The following is a 24,528-nucleotide window of genomic DNA, read 5'->3' as shown; positions in this document are numbered from 1 at the left end:
GCCTTCAGGCCCCAGGGACTCCTGGGCAGGGGCTGCCCCTCACGGCCGTCTGCTCTCTCCCCAGGCGATGGGGAGGACGATGAGACGGAGGAGAGTGCCGGGGACGTGAGCCAGGTGAAGCCCGTGCTGTCCAAGGCCGAGCGCAGCCACATCATCGTGTGGCAGGTGTCCTACTCCCCCGAGTGAGGGGTGGCCTCTGCTGCCCCCTACCTGGCAACATGTACATATGCCCACCCTGCCCCATGGGGCAGCCCACCAGCCCCTCTCTAACCTCTCAACCTGCAGCTTTCACCTTAGGTCCGGCCTGGGAGCTGACAGGGGCAGCAAGCAGCAAAGCGGATCTGGGTGGGAGGTGGGAGGGACAGAGCCTTTGGGGACACCCTTTTCCAAGCAGCTCCTGGCCAGCCCCTAGTCCAGAGGCCAGACCCAGGGTACTGGAGGGCCAGAACAAGGCAGAATTCCAGAGTGAACATTCCCCAGGGAGCTCCCAACCGCACCATGGGCTCCCCATCTCATCAGGGGAGGAAGCAGGGTCCTCACAGCCAAGGCCCACTTGCCTTTGCCTGCTGTCCATGAGGTGGGTGGGGTCTGACCTTAAGGGAGCCAGCCCAGCCACTAGCCTTCCCTGGGTTCCCCCATGCCCTGCCCCTGCCACCCCAGGAAATGGCATGAAAGCATGTATCCAGGCTCCCGGGGCAGCTGTGTGAGAAGATAGATGCCCTCGTCGTGCTCATGTTCCCCGATTCCCTGTGTGGCAGACTCTCACCAGCCCTCATCAACCCATGTGTCCTCTCCTGGGCAGAAGACCCACCTTATAGAAGCAGGCCCTGCAGTCCTCCTCCTCCTGGAAGGCCCCAGGGTGGGGTTTCTCAGGCTGCCAGGGCAGACCCAAGCCTCAGGAAGGGGTGGGGGGCACTAGGACACAGGCCCGGCCTCAGGGTGATGGGAGGAGGTGTGCTCCAGGGCCTGCCTCCCAAGCAGTCTCCACGGAGCCCAGCTCCCAAGACACGTTGCTAAGTGCCTCGGGCTGGTGGTGTGGCCTCTCCCTTATGGGCAACTGACAGGCTGACAGCGGAGACCCTAAGGGCTCAGGACGGGCCACCTCCCTGGCTCTAGGAGCATGCACCACCTGCTTTGAAGGGCACCGCCCTGGACTGCTGCCTCCCCACCTGCCCAGGCCCAGGCCTTACTCCTGCTCCGAGAAACACTGACCAGGGCAGCCCCGGCCCTGCTGCCCACGCACCTCCCACCAGAGAAGCACAGATCTTGGGCAGCCATGCCATAACCCAGCCAGGACCACTGCAGTCACATGCAGCTAGGCTTCTCCCACCGCCTGCCCCTCTCCACTGTGATGTATGTCAAGTCCTTGTCCGTCCCCACAGGGCCAGGATGACCGGGGCTATCTGGGTGGATGCAGCTGGGGGAAGGGGCTGGGTGGCGATTCTCCTCAGGCTTTGGCCCTGCAAGCAAACCCGCGTATCTGCTCTGTGTAATAAATGTCTTATCATGGAACCTGTGTCCCTGAACCCAAACCAATGTGAGCACAAGCATTTTCTTCAGTTTATTATAAAAAGAAACGCTGGACCAGCTGAGCGCCAGGCCTCCGCTCTGGTGCATTTCCAGGCGCACTGCACACGGCCGCCAATGTTTGGGGCAGACCCACCTGTCCTCTTGGAGGTCCGAAGGGGGCTGTCCACCCTGCCACAGGGTGTCCTGAGCCCCACCGCAGGGGCCTGGAGGGTGCGAAGTCACCCACACCTATTGTGGCCGGGGTGCTCAGCTCGGGTCCCGCCGTCACTCATACAGCCAGCGCTCGGCGCTGTCCTCCCAGCAGAGCAGCTCGTTGGGGCTGAACCAGAGCGCGATCTCTCGGCGGGCACTCTCCACGGAGTCGCTGCCGTGAATCACATTCCTGCGCGGGAAAGGCGCCCTGAGTGCGGGCAGGGGCCCCACGAAGCCCTGCTGGGGGGGTCGGGAGGGGGTAGCAATGTCCCCGGGGCCGGGGCCGGCCTTACTTGCCAACCTCGATGCAGAAATCTCCGCGGACGGTGCCGGGCGGAGCGTCCGCTGGGTCTGTGGCCCCGATTAGCGCCCGGGAGACGCGCACAACGTCCAGGCCCTGCCACACCTGGGGACCGGGACGGGGTCGGCAGCGGTCAGGGCGCGGCTCGGCGCGGGGTCAGCCGCCGCCCGGCCCGGCCCGGCCCTCACCATGGCCACCACGGGCCCCGAGCCCATGTACTTGACCAGGCGGCCGAAGAAGGGGCGCTCTCGGAGCTCCGCGTAGTGCTCGCGCAGCAGCTCCTCCGAGGCCTGCGGACGAGGGGGTCGGGCGCGGCTCAGAGGCGCCGCCGGCTCCCGCGCCCTCCACCCCCCGCCCCCGCCCCGCGCCCCCGCCCCCGCCCCCGCCCCACCTGCACCAGCTTCAGAGCCACCAGCTTGAAGCCCTTCCTCTCGAAGCGCTGCACGATCTCGCCCACGAGCCGCCGCTGCACGCCGTCGGGCTTCACCGCCAGGAAGGTGCGCTCATGGACACCGGCGCGGGCTGCGGGACCGCGAGGCGGCGGCGCGCGTCAGCCCGGCCGAGCCCGTCCCCACCCGGCCTGGCCCCCTGCCCGGCCGCTGCTTACCCGCCGGGAATAAGTTGGCGAAGATGGTCAGCACCAAGCAGATCATGATGGCGGCGGCAGCGGGAGTGAAGCGCGGCCTCGGGGGTGGGGGCGGGGCCTGCGCTTAAAGGGGCCGCGGCCCCACCCGCCTCGTGCCGGCCTCCTGGAGCCGCGAAGAGTGAAGCTGGGCCTGGGGTCCACGCCCAGCCCGGGACCCGGGGACAACTAGGTCTGTACCGACCGCGGTCCGCTCCCGCCTTCCCACCCACCAGGCCAGGACACCAGGGTGGCAACCTTTCCCTCCCCGCGCTCCTGCACACAGCCCAACCCCAACGCGAAGAAGCCACAACCCGGCTGCTGCATTTGCCTTTATTCGCTCTCAAGCTTCGGTCCTGGCTGAAGCAACGCCTATGGGAAAGGATGCCACCTGGAAGTGACAGGTGCCCGCGCGGGGCTCCGCGCCTGCAGCCCCGCGCACACTCCAGACCGAAAGAAACCACCACCCTCCACCGGACCACACGCCACGGTGTCGGTCTTCTCCCAGCACTCCCTCGGCCAGATCTGGGTTTGGAGAACAGGGACAGAGACACCGGCGCGGGGTCTGGCGCCCCTCTGTCCAGTGCGGTCTCAGAAAAGTCACGGAGGTCCCCGGGGGCTGACTCAGGAGCAACACAGACATTCTGATTCACCAGGATGGTGCCCACTGCCTTGCACCCTAGACAAACTGCCGGTTCTGGCATTTCAGACAGGAGTGCCCTTGGCCCTTTTCTTTGCCTCTTGTTTCTCGGGGTAGTCCCAGGGCTCAATGGGGACCCTCTCCAGATTCAGCACGGGCTCCTCGGTGCTGGGGTCCCCATTCTTCCGTCGCTCAGCCAGAATCATGGCCCGGAGCAGCGGCGGGTAGGGCACGGAGCGCAGGGTGTCCTCCGGCGCCGGCGTGAAAGCGGTGAAGGCCGCCTCCTCGTGCTTGGGCACCAGCCGCCAGTCGTGGTACATGGTGTGTTCGATCTCCCGGGCCTCACTCTCCGTCTTTCCTGGGGAGAGAAGGGCGGGTGTATTGCACACACTCGCGGAACCGTCTGTTGCCAGCAGCCACCCTAGCCGGCCATGACGCCTTACCTTTGAAGGTCAGGATGCCCCAGGCCTTGCCATGGTCCAGGTTCTGCAAAGCAACAGGGAGGGGTCAGCTCACCAAGCTCTCTCGCCCCCAGATAGCAACACGCAACGCCGTGTGTGAGGGAAACGGTGCTGCCCCGCGACGCTCGGGAGCGGGAAGGTGAGGGCGGGCACACGCACCTGCGCCGTGTAGTCCGGCCGGACACGCGTGAGGCGCCAGTAGCACGGCTCGTCGTGCTGCCACAGCCAGGACTTGCGCGTGACCAGGCGGCCCAGGCCGAAGAACGGGAGGCGGCCGAGCAGCTGCAGGAGGCGGCTTTCGCGGCGCACGTCCGCCCAGGCCCGCATGGGCAGCCGGCGGCCCGAGTACGTCCGCGTCAGCGTCTCGTAGTCCAGGGCGTAGAGCTGTGAGTCGCGTGGCCGCTCCCGTCGCTCGCGGAGGGCCCGCACACGGCGGGCCAGCTCGGCGATCAGCCGCGGCCGCACCTTCTTGCGCCCCATGGCCTGCCCGCGCCTCCCCGCCGCGCTTCGCGAAGCCGGCCCGCCGCCGGAAGCGGCTGGTGTTCTCTACAAAAGCCTCCGGGCACGACCGGAAGCGGAGGAGGCCGGGCAGGCTATGGCGAAGGTTGGGTCCCGCAGGGTCGGGCGCTCGTGTCGGGGCCGGGGACAGCGGCGGCCCACGACCTGGGAGATCTCGGACTCGGACACTGAGGGGCCCGTTGGCGCGGGAGCCGACTCAGAGGCCGCCGTGAGGGCCCGGGACCCGGCGGAGAAGCGCAGAGCGGCGGCCGAGGCGCTGCGGCTGCTGCGGCCCGAGCAGGCACTGCGGCGCCTGGCGGTGCGCGTGGACCCAGGTGCGCCCGAGGGCGGGGGCAGGTGTCCCGGGAGAAGCCGCACTTCGGCCCGAGCTTGGGTTTTGGAAGCTCCTCTTAATCGCTGGGAGGTTGTCCCCCGCCCACTGCGGGGCGAGAGGGGCCTCTGTCAAGGCCGCCTCTTGGCCCAGAATTGGCGCCGGCTTTCCCGTTGGGGAGCTTGATGAAAAGATTCCGGGAGCTGGACCCATCGCGCTCTTGGAGTCGGCAGCGTCGGTGTGTTTGTCATTCGCCACCCAGGCTGGGGGTCTGCTGTGAGCAGCATCCTCACGTGGAGGGAGAGGAATGACAGCTTCTCTTCCGCTCACCCTAGCCATCCTGGAAGATGCTGGTGCTGACATCCTGCTGGAGGCCCTGGGCTCCCTGGGCTGTGAGTACCACATCGAGCCCCAGCCCCCGCCCGGAGCCTCAGGTGGAGCAGAGCGAAGCCAGAACCTTGCCCCTGCAGTGTGAGTGCCCCAGCAGCCTCATTTCCAGGGTTTACCTAGTGCGGCCCTGGGTTGGGTGTTCTGCCGCTGTGATTTCATGAGGGGTTGCTGTAATCATGCACATAAGCTCAGAATGGGGAATGCGGAGTGGGTGAGGCCCAAGCCACTACAATGGTCAGTTGCAGACCCGGGTCCAGGGCCTGAACTCATCTGGTGCTGAGGAATGTTCCATCCCCACTGATGCTGTGGTCAGTGCTCCTGTGGGCTCTATGGACCAGGGCTAGTCTTGGCCGTGGTAGGAGATCACCTTGGCTTCTGTAGATCTTTGTGGGCATGGGCGCTTGCCTGTGGCCATGAACCTCAAGGTACTGTGCTGCCCGTGCCAAGGCCCTGGGACACTTGAGGCTGGGGATGAGCAGCAGTACCCCTGGGTATCCCTGCAGGTGCCTCCTGAAGTGTGGGCTGCGGGTGAGCAGGAACTGCTGCGGCTGCTGGAGCCTGAGGAGTTTCTGCAGGGTGTCTTCCAGCTGACCCAGGTGCTTGGAGGGGGGCTGGGTTCCCAGCCGGCATGTGCTGCTCTGCCAGGCCTGATTAAGGACAGAGGGGCTGAGAGGGCATGCAGTGGGCTGGGGCTCCTCTCTGTTCAGCAGCCAAGATGTGAATGAGATGAGGGAAGACAGCTGGGCTCTTGGCCTGGGAGCAGACGGGAGCCACAGCTGCTCCTAGAGGGCAGCAGCAAGGATAACAAGGGCCCTCTGGAGAGTCAGAAGCCAGAAGTGGGGAACTGGTAAGAGGGGGTCTGGGGACTTGGGCTGCGAGTTGGCTTGCAGTCCAGCTATGAGAGCCACCAGCCCAGACCCCACCTGGCTGCAGGAGCAATAGGGACTGCTCAGCTGATGCTTGTGCCAGAGGGTCATTAGGTTAGTAGACCCTCTGTCTGAGGTTCAGCATTTATCAAGTACCTGCTGCCAGGCTGGGATGCAGAGTGGACCAAGAATGGGGGCTTTTGTAGATCCCCTTGACCTCCTGAGAGGCACACAGCTGGTTTTCTAAAGAAAGCTGACTGGGCAGAGGAAGTCTGCTCCAGTCTCCTCCCAGCACCACTGGGTTGTTCTTGCTCTCCTTTCTGCAAAGTGGCAGTAGTCTGGTGAGCCCTGCCTACCGCAGCCCCAAGGAACAGGGGTGGTAAACCTTCTTGGCTTGCAGATCTGTGGCCCAGCCTGTTCAGTGCCCTGGATCTCTCCTGAGAGCCCCACCTGCCTTCACCTGGCTGTCATCGGGCTGGATGCCTACCTGTGGTACCAGTCACCCTCACACCCTGAGCAGGCCTGGCTGGGGTGGGGGAGTTCAGGGAAAAGATCGTGGTAGCTCTGGGGCTGCTAAACCCCTCCCTTGGGTGGGCTATGGAGGAAGCAGAACTCAAGGAGGGTGGGACCAATGGGATATGGGGAGCTGGAGGGACAGTCACCTCTGTTCAGGTCTCACCAGCCCAATGCCCAGGAGGTGCAGCAGCCAGAGAGTCCAGGGGTAGCCCGTGCAGAGGTGGCGGTCGGCTGGCCTGAAGTGGAGGAGGTGAGGACAGGGCAGGTTGGATGAGGTGGTTGGCCTTGGCCCTGACAGGCTGGTCTCGGAGGTGTGATCTCAGGGTGGCATGTGAGGCTGGTCTCAGCTAGGTTGTCCCCCAGGGGAGCCCTCCTCTGAGCCATCCTCATGGGTTTGTGTCCCCCTCAGGCCCTGGTGCTCCTGCAGCTCTGGGCAAACCTGGATGTGTTGCTGGTGGCCTCCTGGCAGGAGCTGAGTCAGCACGTGTGCGCCTTCACTAAGGCCCTCGCCCAGCGCCCCTTCAAGTGCGTGACCCCCACTTCAGCTGGTGGCTGCTCTTGGGAGTGTTAACAGGAACACCTGGAGGGGTGGTACTTCCCGGGCCTCTTAAGGCCAGAGGGCTGAGCTGGGGGACTGGGTGGTCAGGAGAGATGAAGCCTCTAGAAACCCCCCTTTTCTCTCCCCATCAGGCAGTTCCAAGAGTCCGGGACCTTTTCCTTCTGCACAGCTGGGCGCTGGACGGCAGGCGAGCGTGTGACAAAAGATGGCACAGGGCTTCGGGGGGCCTGGTGGCGACAGATTAGGCAGTTCAACCGAGTCAGCCCGGCTGTGGCTGATGCTGTTGTCACTGCCTTCCCTTCTCCCCGCCTTCTGCAGCAGGTGAGCCCCCTCCTAGACTCTCAGACAAGGAGGCCAGGTCCCTGAGGCCTGCCCTGCTCATCCCTGTGCCTGCCCTAGGCATACTTGGCCTGCAGCACTGATCAAGAGCGCCTGGCCCTCCTGGCTGATCTCCCCATGAAGGTGGATGAAGGCGCTCGGCCCCGAAGGGTGGGGCCTGACCTTTCCCGTCGCATCTGCCTCTTCCTGACCTCCACCAGCCCTGACCTCCTGCTGGATCTGAGCTCCTGACCTGCAGGGCCTTCTCCCACCAACAAACTGAACAGAAACAGAAGGCACCCCAACAAGGAAGAGACCAGAAACCAAAGGGGTGGGGGGAGGAGAGCTCACCCAGCACAGCTGTCCCTCAGCCTGGGGAGAGGCTCAGCCAGGTCTGAACCCAGGGGAGGCGCAGGTAGAGGAAAGGCTCTGGGTAACGAGCAGAAGAGGAAACTGCACGTGGGGCTGGAGGCTGGGGCAAGGCCCTGCACACACTGGCTGCAGGCCTGGGGCCAGCTGCGACAGTGGGGAGAGTTGGGTAGCACCTAAGTCCCTGCTGGCGTGGGGGTGGCACCTTCAGAGAGAAGTGAGACAGAATCTCAGGGAGAAAAGAGAGCCAGGCTGCCTCTTCCCCAAGGGCATTGCCACACAACCAGGACCATGGGAGAAAAGGTCTTGATGTGGACTCCTTTTAATGCTACCACTATGGAGGTGTTAGGTATAAACTGAGTTTATTACGATCGTTTCAGTCTCAGACGGGAGGAACAACTGACAACATGCAAAGCAAGTGAGGACAAACCCAAGGTCCCCGGAGGCTGGCAGCTACAGGAGAGGTGACATCTGATGAGGCCGCAGACTCGTCCAGAAGAGCTGGTGTGGCCACTCACAGGAGACTCCAAGGAGAGAAGCAGCCACTGCCGTACCCCACAGCAAACGGATGGATTCAGTTCTGGTCTCAGGATCCCAGGGCCTGCGGCTTCCGAACTTGTGGCAAGGCCTGACCTAGCCTGAGGGCAGGGGGACGGCCCAGACAGACCTTGGCCCAACTCCGCCCTCTCCTGTTACCCTGGAGCATGGCCTGAGGGAACGGATGGAGAAAACGCAGTTTTCATTGGAAAATAAGTTAGGTCCTTCGGCAGCGTTTCCTCTGGCAGCGCCGGGTCTCTGGGCTGCTGGGACTGACCGTGGCTTTGGGTGAGGGCGTGGGGGACTTGTGGTGGCCACAGCTCATGCTCAGGACCCAGCCCAGCTTGTTTTGTAGCACCTGCTTGAGGCCAGGTGGCAGGGGCAGGCCCTCAAGCGTGTCCCCAGAGTTGGGTCGTAGCTGGCGCAGGCGGTGGCAACACAGGTACTGTAGGGAGGTGGCGCTGGCACAGGAGCGGATGACCTTCATGCTGCTCTTGGCCGCGGTGGAGCACACCATTGGATAGAACTTCCTGTTCTGCAGCTTTGTGGCTGCCACACCTAGAGGGGGCACAGCCTGAATCCTGGGCCAGGAGGGGCCTAGCCATTCTTTGGACATCCTCCTGAGATAACTGGGGTGGCCCTCGGGCTGTCCCACCCTCTGGAGACCCTGGGACCTCAGGCTTCTTTCTTCAAGGATATCTTTTTGGAAGCCTTAGGGCCACTCAGCCTGGGCCCGTCTCTGCTTCCTACAGGACCTCAGTAGCAGCCACACCCCACAGGTCTTTGTCTCCCCTGGGATCCTGGACACCCTCACCTATGCACTTCCTGTTCTTAAAGAAGGTCAGTGTCCCGTGCCAGGTGTCCAGGTGCACGCCAATGATGGAGCCCTGGCCGAACCGCGAGGAGAAGCTCGTCTTGTCACCCTTGTGGTGGAGGAGCCCTAGGGGGCAGCAGGAGGCAAGGGGTTAGCCTGATGTCTGGGGCCCCCTCCCAGCATGCCTGCCCTTCGGGGCCCCACATACCTGTGTAGGAGAGGCCCCAGCTGTCCTCATCCCTGCCAAGCAGGCTGCAGAACGTGTGGTGGTACTTGTCCAGGTCCACATCTGACGTCCCAATGCCCACCATCTGGAGACAACAGGCCAGGCAGAGGGGGGCCGGGGCCAGGGCACCAGCAGAGCTCCTCCCCCCACAGCCCTGCCTGTCACTTACCATATCAGTGCCGTACACAGGTGAGGTCATCTTGATCTCCCAGAAGTGCTGCCCCTCCCCTAGTTCCTTGGTGCCTCGGATGGCCGCTGTGCCGCAGCTGTACTCCACATGGAAGTTGACCTTCCGGTTGTCACAGCTCAGCAGGGTGGCTGAGGACTTATTCAAGTCATCCCAGACCCATTCAAAATCTAGGAGGAGTGGGGATAAGGACACATACGTAATAACTTAATAAAAAAATTTAAAAAAAAAATCTAGGCGAGGAAAGGCCAGATTGGGGTAGTCTCTTGAACCCCTGCTGCGTCCTCATCTGGCCTAGCGATCTGCCCCAGCAAGCCCAGTGACCTGCGCCAGGCACTTACACTCATCTTCCTCCCCACAGCGGCAGTCCTTGCCCCGGTGCGCCGCTGTGTGCAGGCTGCTGCAGAAGGAGGCCTCGCTCTGATTGTCACAGTTGCAGAAGGACTCACCCGTCACAGGCACAGCACTGGGGATGGATGCTGGCAGGGACGAGTACTCAGGGTCAGAGTCAGAGTCACTGTGCTGAGAAAAAAGGGCAGGCTGTTCCCCCTACTGTGCTTCTGCCCTCCACCTGCCACAGCACCCATCTTAGGCCAATGGGGGAACTGCTGATGCCCCAAGTTTAGCCTCAAAGGGATTCCCCAGGTCCCAAGGGCACAGCCGGACCACGCTTCTGCAGTGCTCCCAGAGTGACCCTGCACACCTCCTGGCTCAGGTATGGGGAGGGCCTACCATGCTGCTGGGTTCCTGAGAGTGGGCTTAAAGGCCAACCCCATTTCTACACAGCCAAGGGGGCCCGGGAGCCCAGGCACTGATGAGCCCACAGCAGTGCTATATGCTTGGCCATCGTTCTGCAGCCAGTTTCTAGATCACGGGTAAGCTGGCCCCATCAAGGATGGACTGAAGAAGGGGAGCCCCTGGCAAAGTCCACTGGTGCCCTCCTGAAGCCCGGGTCTCACCACAGGCACAGCTGGGCTGTGGGGGTGCTGGCACACATTCCTGACTGCAGTGGCTTATCATCCTTGCAACAGGTGGTTCTTAACCCCCACCCCAGAGCCCTAAGGAGCCCAGGGGTTTCATGCTGCTTCCAACTTCTGTAATAGGAAAACATTCAGGGGGCAGGGACGGGGCTGTCCCTCTACCTGAGGGGCTCGGTCCTGGGCTTGATCCCAGGCTGAGCTGGTCAGGTTCTAGCAACTGCTGACCCACCCTCTCCTGGAAGCTAGCAAGGGATGCTCTGTGCACCTAGTCGTTCCTGCTCTGAAGCCACACAGGCCCCTCTGGATATCTGCCTTGACTCTGGACCCCAGGCCTCTGCCTGCCTGCTCTGTCAGCCCTCTTGGGTTGGCTCAGGGTCCTGGTTAGGCTCCAGCCTCCACCCCGGGTATTCCTCTTGCCTCCTTGAAACCCTTTGCAAAGCAGCCCACATACCCACATCAGAGCTTACCTGCTCTGGCCCCTCCCCTCTTCCCCCACCTGTCATGGGGGAGAGCTCTTTGCCCCTGGATGGCAGCTTTCAGGTATCACTCCAAGAGGCTTTTCTGGCCCTCCCTCCTGAGCCCTCTTCCTCCTCACCTGCTCCTGAATCTCCTCTGTCCTGCTGCTCTGACTCCAACCAGAACAGGAGCTCTGCAGGGGAAGAGCCCCGTCCTTGTGTCTTCCTATTCTACCCGAGGCCCATGCAGAAGCTCATAAACCAACTGCAGACACTAAGAGGGTTGAACCCCAATCAGAGACAGCCCAGAAAGGAGACAAGGCAGGCCCAAATCACCCCATTATCAAGGAACGGTGATCTCCCAAAAGCCAAGGCAGGCACACTGCCAGCCATAGGCAGCCCCCTTCCCAGAGTCAGCAGCCAGGAGCGCAGGCCTCAGTACCAAAGGCCTGGAGGTCAACCTGGGCAGGGGGCAGGCCCAGCCCCTCGGCAAGCCAGAGGGAAGGGTGGTGTGTTTAGCCTTCAAAGATGTCAAAGTGACACGCCCACCTGCTCGCCCACACAAATACTCCAGGTCAATCAGGTGATGCAGCAGGCTGCACGCAAGCACGTGTCAAACACTTGTACCCGAGCCGCCCAACACGGCCTGCATCCCAGAGTGATGACCCAGTGAGGGAGGGACAGACACATGGCCAGGACAGGAGCTGGGAGAGACAGGAATGCAGGCCAGGACGCTGCTGGCCTGGGCAGCGATTTTGGGGAGACTCCCAGGATTCTGTCCATTCAGAACAGTCACTTTTAATTCTCCATCAGGGCCTGGCAGTTCCACAAGGCTTAGCTGCCCTCACTCAAGGGACGAGAGGTGCCCACCCACTATCCCCAGGATGCCTGGCTGAGCCATGGAAACATGCAGAGTGCCTGTGACGGCACAGACAAGTCACCTAAAGATCACCCCAGCAGGAAGCAGGGGAGGTGACTCAGGGCAGGGCCAACCCCTTGCTCTCGTCTAAGAGCTTTTGGAAGATGACTGGAAATCTATTTCCCACCACTCCCTGAAGTGGGCACAAAAGCCACACCGCTCCGCTGTTCCCGGGGTCCGTACAGCCAGCCTCTGGCTGCAGAGCCCTCAGGTACACCAGGCAGCCTGCACTGAGACCAACAGCTGAGCTGCTGTTGCAACCAGAACTTGGGAACAACTGAGAGGGAGAAAGCACGAGAACTGTGGTCTCCAAGACTAAAGATCGTTTCACATGCACACACACATATAGAGCACGTAGCTGTACAGGCAGGGGAACCGCCCAGGAGGGTGCAATGGAGTTAGCGACAGCTACCTTCAGAAACTGGTTATAAGAAATGGAGTGGAGATATTCTGTTGAATGAACTGACCAAAGAACCAACTGCCACCCTCTTCAGCAGAAAGTGTAGAGAGAGGAATGGGGTATCTACCCCGAGGTCCTGTCACCCCAGGGCCATGTGGATCCTTAACCAGGGTAAACCCAGGGTGAGCAGTAGGGTCCTACTGTCCTCTGTCGCTTCTTGCAGAGGGATCTCCACACCTTAGTCCAGCAGTAGCCACCTACCTGCCCATCAGAGTCATAGCCCCAGGCAGTGGTCCCTGCCAGAGCCATGGCCCGGGCGTCTGCGTCGCGGTGGGCTGCACTCAGGACAAAATGCCATGCCCTGCTGCTCCGCGGGCGCCTGGCCATGGTGGACAGGATCTGAAAGAAAACAGGTTCTGAGCAAAGGAAACACCTGGCATAGGAAGGTCTCCCAACAACCCCTGCGTCTGGATGTGGCTGGCTGGGCCACATCCCGCTCAAGGGGGAGCATTTTGTGAGCCACATGGTGCTAAACTGAGGCTCCAGACCTCGCCTCGCAAGCGCCTACCTCAGTCCAGTGTCCAAGCACCTTGATAAACCCTATGTAGAGTGTGCGCAAGGCCGTCCAGACACACATGGCTCTCCAGTGCCTAGCTCAGTCCGCCTTCAGCTCGGCCTAGGCACCCAGCTGGGCCGCCTGGATGTCCCGCAGGCACCTCAGACCTCACCTGGCTCCTCCTCCATTGTTGTTTGACAAATGGCATCTCCAACCTCCGGGTTCCTCATGCCAGACCATAGCATTCACCCCCTCCGGACTTCCTCCTTCCCCGCACCCGCTCCGCAGGGCCAGTCCCACCCCACACACTCCGCTCCCTACATAGCCAAGCTGTTTTTGAGACAAATCTTGAAACTTCAAGCAAACCTTAAATCTGATCACTCCTCAGGGATTACCATTCTTAGGATAAAAGGCAACATCCCCCAAAGCCTATCAGGTTCCCCTGAGCCTCTCCAATCCAGTGGCCGTGTCCCAGTTGCTAGCTCTTCCCTGCCCTTTGCCCGGAATGCCTTCCCCTCCCCTCCTTGGCTGTTTCCGTAGCCGACTTACAGTCAGTCTCGATTTCTATGAGTATCTACTGCCTAGTTCTCCCCCGGAACGAAGTCTCCAGGGCAGGACCTGTCCCCCACGGGGACCCCGGGAGGCACAGGCCAGCGGATGAACTGTCGGCGGATGAACGCAGGCACCGCTTTCTAGGCTGGGAGCGCCGTCGGCAGAACCAGACCCCCTCCCTCCAGCCGGGCCCCCGCACGGCTGCTTCACCTGCCGGTCCGAGCCAGCGCTGCCGCCGCTCCGGTCGGCCGGCCCAGCCACCATCCGCTGCGTCTGCAGCGCTCAGTGGGCGACCCCGCGATGCACGCGAAGTGACCGGCCCACGAGACCGTCCCCGGCCTGGAAGCGGGGAGCCTCTGACTAATTCCAGTTTCGGGCGGTGCCGCGGATCCTCCCCGCGCTGCGCGGCGGGCCTACTGTGCGGGGCAGCCCGCCCGGGCCCCGGCGCCGCCCGCGGGAACAAATGCGCGGCCGGGCCTCGCCGCCGGCGGTCCCGCAGGGGCCCGAACCGGGCGGGTCGGGAGGCGCGGACGCACCCGCCCTCACCTGAGCCGCTCCGCCGCCACGCGCCGCCGGCGGCCGTGACCCACTTTCCGCTCCAGAGCGAGACGTAAACAATCCCCGCCCCCCGCAACGCATCGGCCGTGCAGCCCGAGGCTGGCGCTCCAGGTCGGGCGCTCGGCACTCGCCGCTGGCCGAGGGGCTGCGGAACCTGTCAGGCCTGACTCGGCGTCCGCACTGGCCGCATCCTAAGCGGTCGGGGACGAGGCCGCGCGCCCCTGGGACAAGGGGCGAGTTAGGGGGGCGGCCCTACACTCCACCATTGACACGGAAGTGGGTTCCTCTCCGGTACGTCGTCCGCGCCGGAACTTGCGTAACCTTTTCTGCAACCTAATTGGCTAAGAGGAGCGTGAGTGAGCCTATCAAGAAGAGCCGGGGGCGGGCTCGAGCTGCCCATTGGCCGAAGGCTCTTCACTCGGGCTGCAGGCGGACGGAGCGGAGGAAGCGGCCGTGAGGCGTGCAACCTGCGGGAGGGATGGAGGCGGTGGCGGGTGAGTCTGCGGGCGCCGCGGGGAGCGGGAAGAGACCGGCCCGCAGCTGGTGGTCGCGACCCTGGGTGTTTAGCGAACCGTCTTATTTGCAATGTAAGGGCCACGGAGACGCACGTGTACTTATGAGTGTAACGTCCGCAAGTTGCAAGTGTTCATGTAAGTGCCGCGCTGCTCGGGAGCGTCAAGTCAGGGGAACTCGAGCACGTGCGTTGTCTGCCGTTAAAAATACAATACTGCCGGTTATGCCATCGTTTTTTGATTTGGTGATACCCCAAGAAAACAGGAAGAAGTCGTTTGAATGTGGGGTTCTAAAAAGACACCAGAACATCACATACTTTTACTTATTTGTGGAAGTTTTATTTGAGCTTTCCACACCTTAATATTTGAAAAAATGAAAGTTCTGTTGGACGGATGTAAGCCCGTATCATAGATTTGCACAGATTAACCAAAGTCAGTTTTCATAACTAGGGGGTTGCCACATTATCTTTTAAAAGACCTCCGGTCTGGTACCTTGGACACCAAGCTCTTATAGCTCAATTCATCCACAGGATCGTAAACAACACTAGAGGAAAAAATCTGAAACGAGTTTTTAGAATAAGGGCAGCTTTGCTACAAGGTAAGATCTAGATTGATCAATTTTTAAAAGAGTTAGCTGCTTTTATAACCAGGGGGAAATGCAGGTAAAAATCCAAAAGGTTGAACCTGGGTCTGCCCAGAGGCCTGGCCTGTAATTTGTATCTTTCTAGAAAGATGCCTTATGTAGGAAGAGTGACAAGCTTGTCCAGTGTATCGCATAATCGTCGTCATTGGTTGGGCTTAAGAATGAAGCTGACCCTGACTTACCGGTAAAGGTGCTCCTCACGTTCTTCTGAGGGGAGATACAGCTCTTCTTGCCTCTTCCAGCACAGCCTCGCACACCTAGTCGGCACTCACATCCAGGTGAATGCACTGGGCTGATGGTCTGTTTATAAACTCTTCAGCTTGCTTAGGGGTGAAAGGTTCTGTGGTTAACCGCTAAGGGTGGCTGTCTGAGAAGTTCAGCTCCATCCAGTTATCTGATGAGTGCCCTGTCTGGTCTCAGATAAAATTCCCCACTCCCCCCAGTGAGGCAAGTAGTCTAGTGATTAGGAGCTTGGCTAAACCAGGATCCAGACCTGAGCCCTTCCCTCCACCCCAGCAACAGTGAAGTTGACTCCCAAATACCTTTTGATGTTAAAACAATTTCAGTAATTAACCTTTTAAAAAATTCCTCATCCAAGGATATTTTTCCTTTCATTTTTTAGAGAGTGGTAGGGAGGTGTGTGGGGGGAGGGGGGAGGGGGTGCGGGGGAGAGAAACATCAATGTGAGAGACACATTGATTGGCTGCCTCCCGCCCGTGCCCTGACCCCTGGCTAGGGATTGAGCCAGCAACCGAGGTACAAGCCCTTGACCCTTAGGTCCGAGGACCAACATTCTAACTACTGTTCTAACTACTGAACCAAACTGGCCGGGGCTAAGTAATTAACCTTTTAAATTGCTGCAGGGTGACCTGAAGCCAGGGTCTGGGGCTTCGTGTTTGCAGGCAGTGATCCACGTCCAGGATGTCCCAGCCCTAGGTGCTGGGAGCGGATCTGGGAAAGGCACTTGAATGCATTGGCGACAAGGACCTGCCCGACAGCCAGGGTAGGCGCCCTCTGAGTGCCTGCTAGGGAGGCTTTGGAAGTGCAGGCTTTTGAACATGCCCTTGAGAGGTGGGTCAGGAGGAAGGACCGTACGCACTTCTGTGTTGATTGTTGAGCCCCGTCTGCGTGTGGGGCGGGTGGAGAGAGCCACTGCGGGAAGCAGGGCGAGGTCCTGAGGGTGCTGTAGCGAGAACAGGGGGTCACTGCTGGGGGGCTGAGGGCTGTGTGTGCAGGGCACAGGGGTTAGTTGGTGAATATTTATTTGGTGACATTTGGGGCTCATTTTAGGAAGAGGAGCTGGGTCAGAGTGGCTGGCGGCCGACAGGGGTCCACAGAGATAACTCTGGTCTCAGGACCTGTGTGGGAGTCACAGGATGCCCCTGCCCTGTGTCCTAGGGTTTCTTGAGGCTGGGCTGGCAGCCAGGGGACATTGACATTCACACACACACACACACACACACACACACACACACACCATGATTGCCGCTGCCCTGGGTCCCCAGAGCTGTAAGGGTCCCTCCTGAGAACTGGAGGCCAAGGCTGCCTTGAGTGCTTCTCTGACTCGAGGAGCGGGCTGGGTGCCTGAAGATCAGACCTGGGCCCTAGGAGCTGCCCAAGCACAGAGGTGTCATGGCTGTAACAACCCAGTTTGCGTTGGTCTCCATCGGAATCAGCCGGGAGCCAGCATGCTTCGGCTTATTGCCTGTGTGTGTGCACTTACACGTGTGCCCACTAGAAAGAGGAGCAGTGCAGGTCATTTCAGGCAAGCGTGGGAGCAGCAGCGTTGGAGGAACCAAGGGGTCGGGTCTCAGGACACAGGAGGAGCCTGGTGGCCAGTGAGTGAGCGGTGAAGAGCGTCTGCGTGAAGGGCCTCCTCACTAACTGGCATCCTTCTGAGCAGAGCCTGGAAACCTGGCTGGCGTCCGGCACATCGTCCTCATCCTCTCGGGAAAGGGGGGAGTCGGGAAAAGCACCATCTCCACCGAGCTGGCCCTGGCCCTGCGTCACGCAGGCAAGAAGGTGAGCGCCTGCTGCCCTCAGCCACAGCACCTGTCCCCTCCTGAGCCGCCCGTGCCCCTTCCCTTCTGGGTAAACACACAGGGAAGCCATGCTTTCTTCCTGCCTTGGGAGACCCCTACATGCCATACAGACATCCTGGCTCCTTGCAGGTGGGGATCCTCGATGTGGACCTGTGTGGCCCCAGCATCCCCCGCATGCTCCGGGCACAGGGCAGGGCCGTGCACCAGTGCGACAGTGGCTGGGTGCCCGTCTTCGTGGACCAAGAGCAGAAGGTCTCCCTCATGTCTGTGGGTTTCCTGCTGGAGAAGCCGGATGAAGCTGTGGTGTGGAGAGGCCCCAAGAAGAACGGTAATGACCAGGCAGGGGACTGCGCTGTCAGCCTTCCAGCCCCCCTTGGCGCTCAATTAAAAAGCCGAACAAGAGCCCTAGCTGGTTTTGCTCAGTGGATAGAGCATCAGTCTACGGACTGAAGGGTCCTAGGTTCGATTCCCGTCCAGCGCACATGCCCAGGTTGCGGGCTTGATCCCCAGCAGGGGGCGTGCAGGAGGCAGCTGATTGATGATTCTCATCATTGACATATCTGTCTCTCCCTCTCCCTTCCTCTCTGAAATCAATAAAAATATATTTTTTAAAATCTGCTTTAAAAAAAAAAAAGGCGGAACAAGAGCCTGGAGCTGCTGGCCTTCCCCACCCCTCGGGCCTCCTGCTGCTCACGTGACCAGTCATGCCTGGATGTGGTGGTGGTGTCCAGATGGCAGGTGTGGGCCATGAGAGCGAGACAGCTATGTGGCTGTCGGCTATGAAGTCCCCTTTCCCTTGGCAGGAAGGGCGGGTATGCTCAGACCTGAGCCCACCCTGTGTGTGTTGGGTGTGGGAGAAGGGGCACCAACATGGGGCTTTGGTGCCTCAGCACCAGCGGGTGGCATAAGCCCCCTAGAGAGGCTGCAGGTATATTGGGGGGAGGGTGGGGGCTGCTCCACTCAGGTCATCTTCTCTCGGGCTGTGAAAGCTGAGGTGTCCCCAAGGCTGGGCACAGGTGCCCCAGGAGGGTCTACCGAGGCCTCAGCAGAAGTCCAGCAGAGTAGGGTGGCCCAGCAGCTGGGAAGAAGGCGGTGCTTGTGGGGGACAGGGACAGAGGTGCCTCCCTGCTGCACTGTGCATCCCCCCACATTCTGAGGAGCAGCGTGGAGGCCGGGTGGAGGCAGTGGGTGTGGGAGACCCCTTTTGAGACCCCAGCCACCTGACTTCCCTGGGTCTTCGCAGCTCTGATAAAGCAGTTTGTGTCTGACGTCGCCTGGGGACAGCTGGACTACCTGGTTGTGGACACGCCCCCAGGAACCTCTGATGAGCACATGGCTGCCGTGGAAGCCCTCCGACCCTACAGCCCGCTGGGGGCCATCGTGGTCACTACGCCCCAGGTACTGCAGAGCACGGTCCCCTTTCCCAGTGTGCCCCCTCCTCCCTGCTCTGTGTGCTCTCCTTGGTCGAGTGTTCAGGATTCCCATGGGCCTGTTCTGGCTCGTCCCTGGTCCCTAGGCGGTGTCTGTGGGGGATGTGAGGCGGGAGCTGACCTTCTGTAGGAAGACAGGGCTGCGCGTGATCGGCATCGTGGAGAACATGAGCGGCTTTGTCTGCCCACACTGCACCGTAAGTCGTGGGGAGTTGTGGGCCGATTGCCCATGTGGGTTGTGGGGTTTGGGGGGTGGCGGGGGGAGAAGGTGCTGTGCCCCCATCCTGCTCCCTGGCCTGGACCCCACTCCCTGAGTGCAGAGAGTCCTCAGGTGGACCCTGCGCCTCTGTCCTAGGAGTGCACCAACGTCTTCTCCAGGGGAGGCGGTGAGGAGCTGGCCAGACACGCCGGAGTCCCCTTCCTCGGTGAGCGGGTCAGGGCTCCCCTTGGCCTCTGCTCCGGGTGGTCCCACCTGCCTGTGCCCACTGCCCGTGGTGGGGGAGGAGGACAGTAGCCGTGTCCCCCTGTCCTTCTTGAGTTGCAGGTGTCAGTTCATGTCTAATGCTGATCACTGCTGACCAGCTGGAAAGAAACGGCCTGAGGGAAAGGCGTACCCCCCCGCCCCCCCTCCCCAGGAGAGCTGAAACCCCCTGGAGAGCAGAAGGTGGCTTCTGCTCCGGGAGCGCCTTTATGGGCGGGGGGTGGGGGACACACGTGTGCGTGGCCACGTGTCCCCAGTGCTTGCCTTGCACTTTCTGCAAGTGGGCAATGTCCAAGGCAGCAGAGCTGGACCTGCTGGGTTGGCTGGTGGCTGTCAAGGTAGAAATTGAGCTCAAGCCCTTCTAGGCACCTCAGCCAGAGTGAGGCTGTGGGTGTCCGCTCTGGGCTAACGCAGCCTGACAGCAGCGCCTGTGCGAGGGAGGTGTGTGGACAGGGCCTCCCAGCCTCATGCTCAACACCTTTCCCCTTCCCTCTGTCTTCGCAGGCTCTGTGCCCCTGGACCCCAAGCTCACGAGGAGCCTGGAGGAGGGCCGAGACTTTATCCAAGAGTTCCCCCACAGCCCTGCCTTTCAAGCACTCTCCGCCATAGCCCAGAAGGTTTTGGAGGCACCTGCCCAGCTCTCCTGACCAAGGCCTCTCCTGGCGCCACTGTGGGGCTGCGGCTCACGCTCAGCAGAGGTCCTGGGTGCGGTGCCTGGAGCCTGCAGGGCTGGCCTGTAGGGCTGTCACGGTGTGGACCTCCCCCGCCCGGGCCCTTGGGAGGCGTTTGGTGCTTCAGCAGCAGCTGGGCACCAGAGCCACTGACGGCAAGTGGTCTGCTGGCTTGGTCTGTTGCAGGCCCTGGGGAGAGCGAGGGGTTTAGTGCCATGGCCTGAGCTCCGGTGCCTGCGCGCTCACTCTTCATGCCGTGGTACCCACATGCCCCAGACGGACAGGCCACTCCTGATACCTCCACATTGTCCACAAAGCTTGTGGGTCTGGAAGTTGGCTGGGGACTTTGTCGTCCTCAGGTGCCTGGTTGCTGGTGGGGCTGTGAGTGACTGTGATTGAGGACGGGAGCACCCTGTAAGGTAGTAACTTCAGAGCCCACATTAAATGTGTCCTGCCACCATGGCTATAAGTCTGATACTCTAGGTCGTTCCGCCTTTGTCCAACCTCGGTGCATGACTGGTTGTGTGCCATAGCAGACAGCGTTCACCCTAAGACCGGGCTGGACCAGCAGGCTGGTTATCAACAGGCCCCTGAGGATTAGGGTGAGGGTGTGTTTGCAGAGGAATTTGATATGTCAGAGAAACGTGTGCATGGGGGCCCGCAGCCGGCCTCCACACTGCAGGGAGCTAGGGCAGAGCTAAGAGCAGAGGAGTGTGAAATGCAGTCAGTCCCAGGAAGGCAGGAGGGCAGTCCATTCTGCAAAGCAGAAGAAGGGCGGCGGTGCCGCTCTTTCCGAGGGGAGAAGGGCTGTCAGAGGAGATGTAGCAGCTCTGAGGTGGGGGTGTCCAGCAGGGCAACCTTCGGTACCATTTCCATGGATGTTGGGGTACTGGGGAAGGGGCTGTGCCAAGAGGAAGAAGTGGGGGGTGGGGGGAGGGGGAAGGAAGCGCCATTAAGGGGTTTGGCTGGGAGAGAGGATTGGCACCTGCTCTGGCCCCGTTTGACACCAGCTGCTGGGCCTCCTGGAGCGGAGGCTGCCTCTGCTGTGCTTCGGCTCCCGGGCTGGGCCGCCTCTGAGAGAACGCGACCTAACAAGGACCCGAGTAAGCGCCCTCCTCTCCTCAGGTGGAGGTGGGCGTCCGGGGACGAGGGTGGGAGAGCATGAAGAGTCCAAGCTCGGAGGGGAGTGGAAGGGCAGAGGGACCGAGGCAGCCCCGGGGTGGGCTGAGCTGGCAGCAGGAGCGTTCCACAGGTGCCCCAACGGATGCTTTCCTCCCTCCGCCAAGTTTCATCCCTGTGGGCACAGGCATGTTTATTCCATTGCTTTTAATGGGTGACAGCTGTGCCCCCATCCTCCTGATCTGGCCCTCAGGTGCCAGGCCAGCAAACCCCAGGACCGTGTGTTCCCTGAGAAGAACCCCCAACAAGTAAGCAGTGTGGGCCTGGCCTCCGGGAGCTGCGGGGAAGGGTGCCCACCAGGCTCCGGGGATGGCAAGGGCTTGTCCTGACTCCAGGGCAGTGTCTGGCCTGGATAAGCGTTGGATCAGCAATGACTAAAGTGGTCCTCACCAACATCACGCAGGTCGAGCCCCGAGATGCTGGGGGGACTGGCGCAGGTGATGTTGTTGTAGGTATACGCAGGTCGCTGGCCGTCTTCCCCTTCGGAAACGGCCTGGACAAAGCGGGGCACGACAGTGGGATGCTGCAGGGCGAAGGCCCTCAGGGCCTGGAGGGGGCAGCCACAGTGCCAGGGATTGCCCTCCAGCCACAGGCGCTCCAGGCCCGCAGGCTGTGGCACAAAGGTCTGCAACGAGTTGTTCCTGAGGCTGAGGTAGCGCAGCCGCACCAGCGGCGAAAGGATGCTCGCAGGCAGGGCCTCCAGGTGGTTGTGCGAGATGTCCAGCCAGAAGGTGCAGTGCAGGGGCCCCAGGACCTCTGCTGACAGTGCTGACAGCCGGTTGCGGGACAGGAGCAAGTACTCCAGCTTGTCAAGACCCTGGAAGAGCTGACTGGGCAGCTGCGTTAGCTGGTTTGAGGTGAGGTCCAGCTCCAGGAGCTCAGGGAGCCCCCACAGGCTCTGTTCCTCAATGGCCGTGATGCCGTTGTCCTTGAGAAAGAGCCGACGCAGCCCGGAGAGGCCAGCGAAGGTGTGCTGGCGGATGCGGCCCAGGCAGCTGCCCTCCAGGTGCAGGCTGTGCAGCTTGCCCAGGCCCTGGAACACTCGCACTGGAAGGTTCCGCAGACAGTTGCCAGAGAGGTTCATGACGGCCACGTTTGAGAGGCCGAGGAAGGCCCCCGCCTTGACCTCCTGGATCTGGTTGTCATTGAGTGTGAGCACCTCCAGCTGGCCCAGACCCTCGAAGGCCTTGTCCGGCAGCTGCCTGAGGCGGTTGTGGCCCAGCCGCAGCTCCTCCAGGAAGTGCAGGTCCTTGAAGGTGCGGGGCCGCAGGCTGGGGATGGCGTTGTGTGAGAGGCGCAGGACGTGCAGGCCCAGCAGGCCCGGGAAGGTGTCTTCCAGGAGGCCGCTCACACGGTTGTGTGACAGGTCCAGCCAGCGCAGAGCTTTCAGGCCCAGGAACGCCCCCGGGGCCATGGCGCCAATGTGGTTGTGGTCTAGGTAGAGCTTCTGGAGCTTGGGCAGCTTGACAAAGATGTTGGCCTTGATGGCTCGCAGAGCGTTCCTGCTCAGGTCCAGCTCGCGGAGCTCGCTGAGGCCATGGAAGAGGGGGGGCTGCAGGTAGGTCAGCTTGTTGCCTGCCAGGACCAGCTCACGCAGGTTGGCCAGGCCCTGGAACACGGTGTCGGGGAGCACGGCCAGGCTGTTCCAGCCAAGGTTGAGGTCCCAGAGGTTGGCCAGGCCACGGAAGAGGCCCTCATCCACCCTTCTGAGGAGATTGTTGTTGAGGCCAAGTGAGGCGAGACCCGGCGTGTGCAGGAAGGTGTGAGCCCCAAGGCCGCGCAACTGGTTCCGCTCCAGGTGCAGGTGGTACAGGTTCTGCAGGCCCAACAGCACTTTGGGCTCCAGGCTGGCCAGCCCACTGCCCTGCAGATTGAGGAAGCCCAGGCTGGAGAAGTTGCGGAAGGCTGCCTCGGGGATGGAGGAGAAGTTATTGCCGTCCAGCCACAGGGCCCTGGCGCCGTCGGGGATCCCGTCGGGCAGCTGTGTGAGGTTCCGGGAGCTGCAGAAGACGCTGAGCTCATCTGTGTAGTCATCGTGGCCGCAGGTGCAGATGGCTGGGCACTGCAGGCCCCCGGTGTCCCCTGGCACTCCAGGCTCCACTCCCTCCAGGCCACGGGGGCCCAGCGCTGCCCAGGAGACCAGCAGCACTGCCAGGGCCAGGCCTCCTGCAGGGAGAGGAACTTGGGGAGAGGCGGCACGAAGGGGCTCGGATGTGAACCCCAGAGTGAGAGACCTGGAGCCGTCTAAGCCTCAGCCGGCACGTGTGGGCCACCATTTAACTTGGCACCCATTCCACAGCACGCCACCGTGAGAGGCGGTTCTGCTGATGGGACTAGAGGTGTGAGCTGAGGTATGCAGTCGCCCCACTTAAATCGGAAGCAGAAGGCAGGGGTAGGGTGCCCACCAGGTGTTCTCCGGGTCAGAACAATCACAGGATTGACGGGCAGTACCTCTTCCAGACAGAACTAAGGGCTGGCCACCCAGTGACCAGGCCGTGTGTCCATCTGTGTCCCTAACGGACAGTCAGCCGGGCCAAGCTGCCAGGTGGGCCTAGAGGAAGGCGTGAGCGGGAGAATGTTCTGGGTGGGTACGCGCTTGTTGCCTTTGGAGGCTGAACAGCGAATCAGATGCGTTTAGCCTGCACCCAGGTACTTGGCCCAGCACCATGGTGAGGAGAGAGACGGTGCTGGCCGCAGTGGCAGGCAGGGACCCTAGACCAGTGGTCGGCAAACTGCGGCTCGCCAGCCACATGCGGCTCTTTGGCCCCTGGAGTGTGGCTCTTCCACAAAACACCGACATCTGCGCATGGGCCACGAAGTTTCAGTCGCACTGTACGTGCGCACCTGCATGTGGTATTTTGTGGAAGAGCCACACTCAAGGGGCCAAAGAGCCGCATGTGGCTGGCGAGCCGCAGTTTGCCGACCACTGGCCTAGACCATTGGCTCAAGACCGTCAACTCCCTGGGGTCAGGTTTTGTTTCAGGACAAAGGGTGCCGAGCTTCCCAGCAGCTGTCCCAGAACCTCTGCTGGCACGGGGCTGCCCTGCAGAGCTTGGGGTCTCGGTGAGGCACAGGCAGTGCAGCAGGATCCCCTCACCCAACTGGATGGGCCTAGGCCCTGCGATGGAACAAGGCAGCAGTGGCTTGGCCTCCAAGTGGCGGGGAGGGCAGCAGGCCCTCGCCCAGCAGGGGTCTCCAGGGCAAGGGCCCTGGTTTGGGGTAAGACACCCACCCTGCCTCCCTTGTGTTGCTGTTCTGGGCCCTTAGGAGGAGGAAAAGGTGACCCTCTGGGGCCAGGCTCAGCTGCACCCTCCACACCCCTGCGGCCCCATTACCCCCATGGGCTCCCAAAAGTTCAGCCTAGCCAGAGCCGAGCCATGTGGAAGGCTGCAGAGCCCCAGTGGGCTGGGGGGTCCGGGGAGCCTCACCTTTCCTCAGGGCCATCCCGCATGCACAGCAGACAGCAGGTCTGCTGGGGCTGGCTGTCCTGCCTTCTGGATTTCCCCACCTCCAGCACGGCCAGGCCTGTCACAGGCCAGCTCATCCCTGCTGGCTCTGGGCTCCATTAACCCCCTCCTGTCGGGTGGCCAGGTGCCCTGGGAGTAGATGGCACAGCGGTGAAACTGGGGGCCTGCGTGCATCCTGAAGCCACCCTCAGGGTCCAAGGTGGGCCATGGTGCAGCTCTGAGGGCCAACAGGGGCCTGTCCTGTCCCTCCCCTGCTTCTAGCCCAGCCCTGCGGAGTGGGGCCAGCAGGGCGGAGGGGAGGGGATGGGGGGAAGTACGCCTAGGAG

The 24,528-nt window shown here is 61.7% G+C and overlaps 7 protein-coding genes across 16 annotated transcripts in view; 3 read left to right on the top strand and 4 right to left on the bottom strand.

Annotated features, from left to right (window-relative positions):
• MAPK8IP3 (mitogen-activated protein kinase 8 interacting protein 3) overlaps positions 1–1,588 on the top strand; it is a 58,925-nt gene extending 57,337 nt beyond the window's left edge. For both annotated transcript variants that reach the window (XM_081088699.1, XM_081088698.1), the window contains one exon: positions 65–1,588. In XM_081088699.1, coding sequence (XP_080944825.1) covers positions 65–186 — 122 coding nt within the window. In that variant the 3' untranslated portion in view covers positions 187–1,588. The remainder of the gene's footprint in view (positions 1–64) is intronic.
• On the bottom strand, positions 1,537–2,708 carry NME3 (NME/NM23 nucleoside diphosphate kinase 3). Of its 2 annotated transcripts, none has more exons than XM_081088696.1 (5): positions 2,631–2,708; positions 2,415–2,545; positions 2,212–2,313; positions 2,016–2,128; positions 1,537–1,912 (listed from the first exon to the last, which is right to left on the bottom strand). In XM_081088696.1, exons 1-5 carry the CDS (start codon positions 2,674–2,676, stop codon positions 1,795–1,797), a joined length of 510 nt encoding a protein of 169 aa, XP_080944822.1. In that variant the 5' UTR covers positions 2,677–2,708; the 3' UTR covers positions 1,537–1,794. The 2 variants fall into 2 exon arrangements, with proteins under 2 accessions (XP_080944822.1, XP_080944823.1); XM_081088697.1 differs by having other exon boundaries at positions 2,024–2,128; positions 2,631–2,706.
• A 256-nt stretch (positions 2,709–2,964) lies between these two features.
• MRPS34 (mitochondrial ribosomal protein S34) lies at positions 2,965–4,226 on the bottom strand (the record flags this gene model as incomplete). Its single annotated transcript, XM_081089343.1, has 3 exons — positions 2,965–3,643; positions 3,729–3,771; positions 3,906–4,226. The coding sequence occupies 3 exons, from the start codon at positions 4,224–4,226 to the stop codon at positions 3,351–3,353; spliced, it is 657 nt and encodes a 218-aa protein (XP_080945469.1). The 3' UTR covers positions 2,965–3,350.
• On the top strand, positions 4,225–8,339 carry EME2 (essential meiotic structure-specific endonuclease subunit 2; the record flags this gene model as incomplete). The annotated part of the gene is given in 10 exon segments (XM_081089327.1): positions 4,225–4,579; positions 4,911–4,988; positions 4,991–5,046; positions 5,469–5,561; positions 6,232–6,323; positions 6,504–6,597; positions 6,757–6,872; positions 7,038–7,227; positions 7,306–7,616; positions 7,974–8,339. Coding segments are annotated over 9 exon segments (1,245 nt in total). The 3' UTR covers positions 7,477–7,616; positions 7,974–8,339.
• SPSB3 (splA/ryanodine receptor domain and SOCS box containing 3) lies at positions 7,941–14,055 on the bottom strand. Of its 4 annotated transcripts, none has more exons than XM_081089324.1 (8): positions 13,766–14,055; positions 12,373–12,510; positions 9,699–9,879; positions 9,340–9,527; positions 9,153–9,255; positions 8,945–9,070; positions 8,408–8,688; positions 7,941–8,302 (listed from the first exon to the last, which is right to left on the bottom strand). In XM_081089324.1, exons 1-8 carry the CDS (start codon positions 13,856–13,858, stop codon positions 8,180–8,182), a joined length of 1,233 nt encoding a protein of 410 aa, XP_080945450.1. In that variant the 5' UTR covers positions 13,859–14,055; the 3' UTR covers positions 7,941–8,179. The 4 variants fall into 4 exon arrangements, with proteins under 4 accessions (XP_080945450.1, XP_080945451.1, XP_080945452.1 ...); XM_081089325.1 differs by having other exon boundaries at positions 13,430–13,790; XM_081089326.1 differs by having other exon boundaries at positions 8,213–8,688.
• On the top strand, positions 13,969–20,895 carry NUBP2 (NUBP iron-sulfur cluster assembly factor 2, cytosolic). 5 transcript variants are annotated; one of them, XM_081089340.1, is made up of 8 exons: positions 14,206–14,271; positions 15,018–15,210; positions 16,836–16,954; positions 17,104–17,302; positions 18,218–18,372; positions 18,491–18,601; positions 18,760–18,829; positions 19,390–20,026. In XM_081089340.1, exons 4-8 carry the CDS (start codon positions 17,149–17,151, stop codon positions 19,530–19,532), a joined length of 633 nt encoding a protein of 210 aa, XP_080945466.1. In that variant the 5' UTR covers positions 14,206–14,271; positions 15,018–15,210; positions 16,836–16,954; positions 17,104–17,148; the 3' UTR covers positions 19,533–20,026. The 5 variants fall into 5 exon arrangements, with proteins under 5 accessions (XP_080945464.1, XP_080945467.1, XP_080945465.1 ...); XM_081089338.1 differs by lacking the exon at positions 15,018–15,210 and having other exon boundaries at positions 13,969–14,271; positions 19,390–20,895; XM_081089341.1 differs by lacking the exon at positions 15,018–15,210 and having other exon boundaries at positions 14,203–14,364.
• A 202-nt stretch (positions 20,896–21,097) lies between these two features.
• IGFALS (insulin like growth factor binding protein acid labile subunit) lies at positions 21,098–24,179 on the bottom strand (the record flags this gene model as incomplete). Its single annotated transcript, XM_081090288.1, has 2 exons — positions 21,098–22,916; positions 24,164–24,179. The coding sequence occupies 2 exons, from the start codon at positions 24,177–24,179 to the stop codon at positions 21,100–21,102; spliced, it is 1,833 nt and encodes a 610-aa protein (XP_080946414.1). The 3' UTR covers positions 21,098–21,099.
• Positions 24,180–24,528: the final 349 nt, after the last annotated feature.

This window comes from Myotis nattereri, assembly GCF_964212035.1.
Source record: "Myotis nattereri genome assembly, chromosome: 4".
NCBI lineage: Eukaryota > Metazoa > Chordata > Mammalia > Chiroptera > Vespertilionidae > Myotis > Myotis nattereri.
Note: the sequence above shows the minus strand (reverse complement) of the source record. Positions and strands in the feature narration are given on the sequence as shown.

Bases quoted from the DNA above. Each gene is read 5' to 3' on its own strand.
- NUBP2 (XM_081089338.1), top strand. The intron at 16,955-17,103 runs GTGAGCGCCTGC...GGCTCCTTGCAG, and splicing joins TGCGTCACGCAGGCAAGAAG to GTGGGGATCCTCGATGTGGA. The intron at 17,303-18,217 runs GTAATGACCAGG...GGGTCTTCGCAG, and splicing joins GAGAGGCCCCAAGAAGAACG to CTCTGATAAAGCAGTTTGTG.
- NME3 (XM_081088696.1), bottom strand. From the start codon at position 2,676: ATGATCTGCTTGGTGCTGACCATCTTCGCCAACTTATTCCCGGCGG. The intron at 2,546-2,630 runs GTAAGCAGCGGC...GCGGTCCCGCAG, and splicing joins CGCCAACTTATTCCCGGCGG to CCCGCGCCGGTGTCCATGAG. The intron at 2,129-2,211 runs GTGAGGGCCGGG...CCCGGTCCCCAG, and splicing joins CGGGGCCCGTGGTGGCCATG to GTGTGGCAGGGCCTGGACGT.
- SPSB3 (XM_081089323.1), bottom strand. From the start codon at position 13,858: ATGCGTTGCGGGGGGCGGGGATTGTTTACGTCTCGCTCTGGAGCGGAA. The intron at 9,880-12,372 runs GTAGGTGGCTAC...CTTTTTTCTCAG, and splicing joins GCTATGACTCTGATGGGCAG to CACAGTGACTCTGACTCTGA. The intron at 9,071-9,152 runs GTATGTGGGGCC...GCTGCCCCCTAG, and splicing joins CTGGGGCCTCTCCTACACAG to GGCTCCTCCACCACAAGGGT.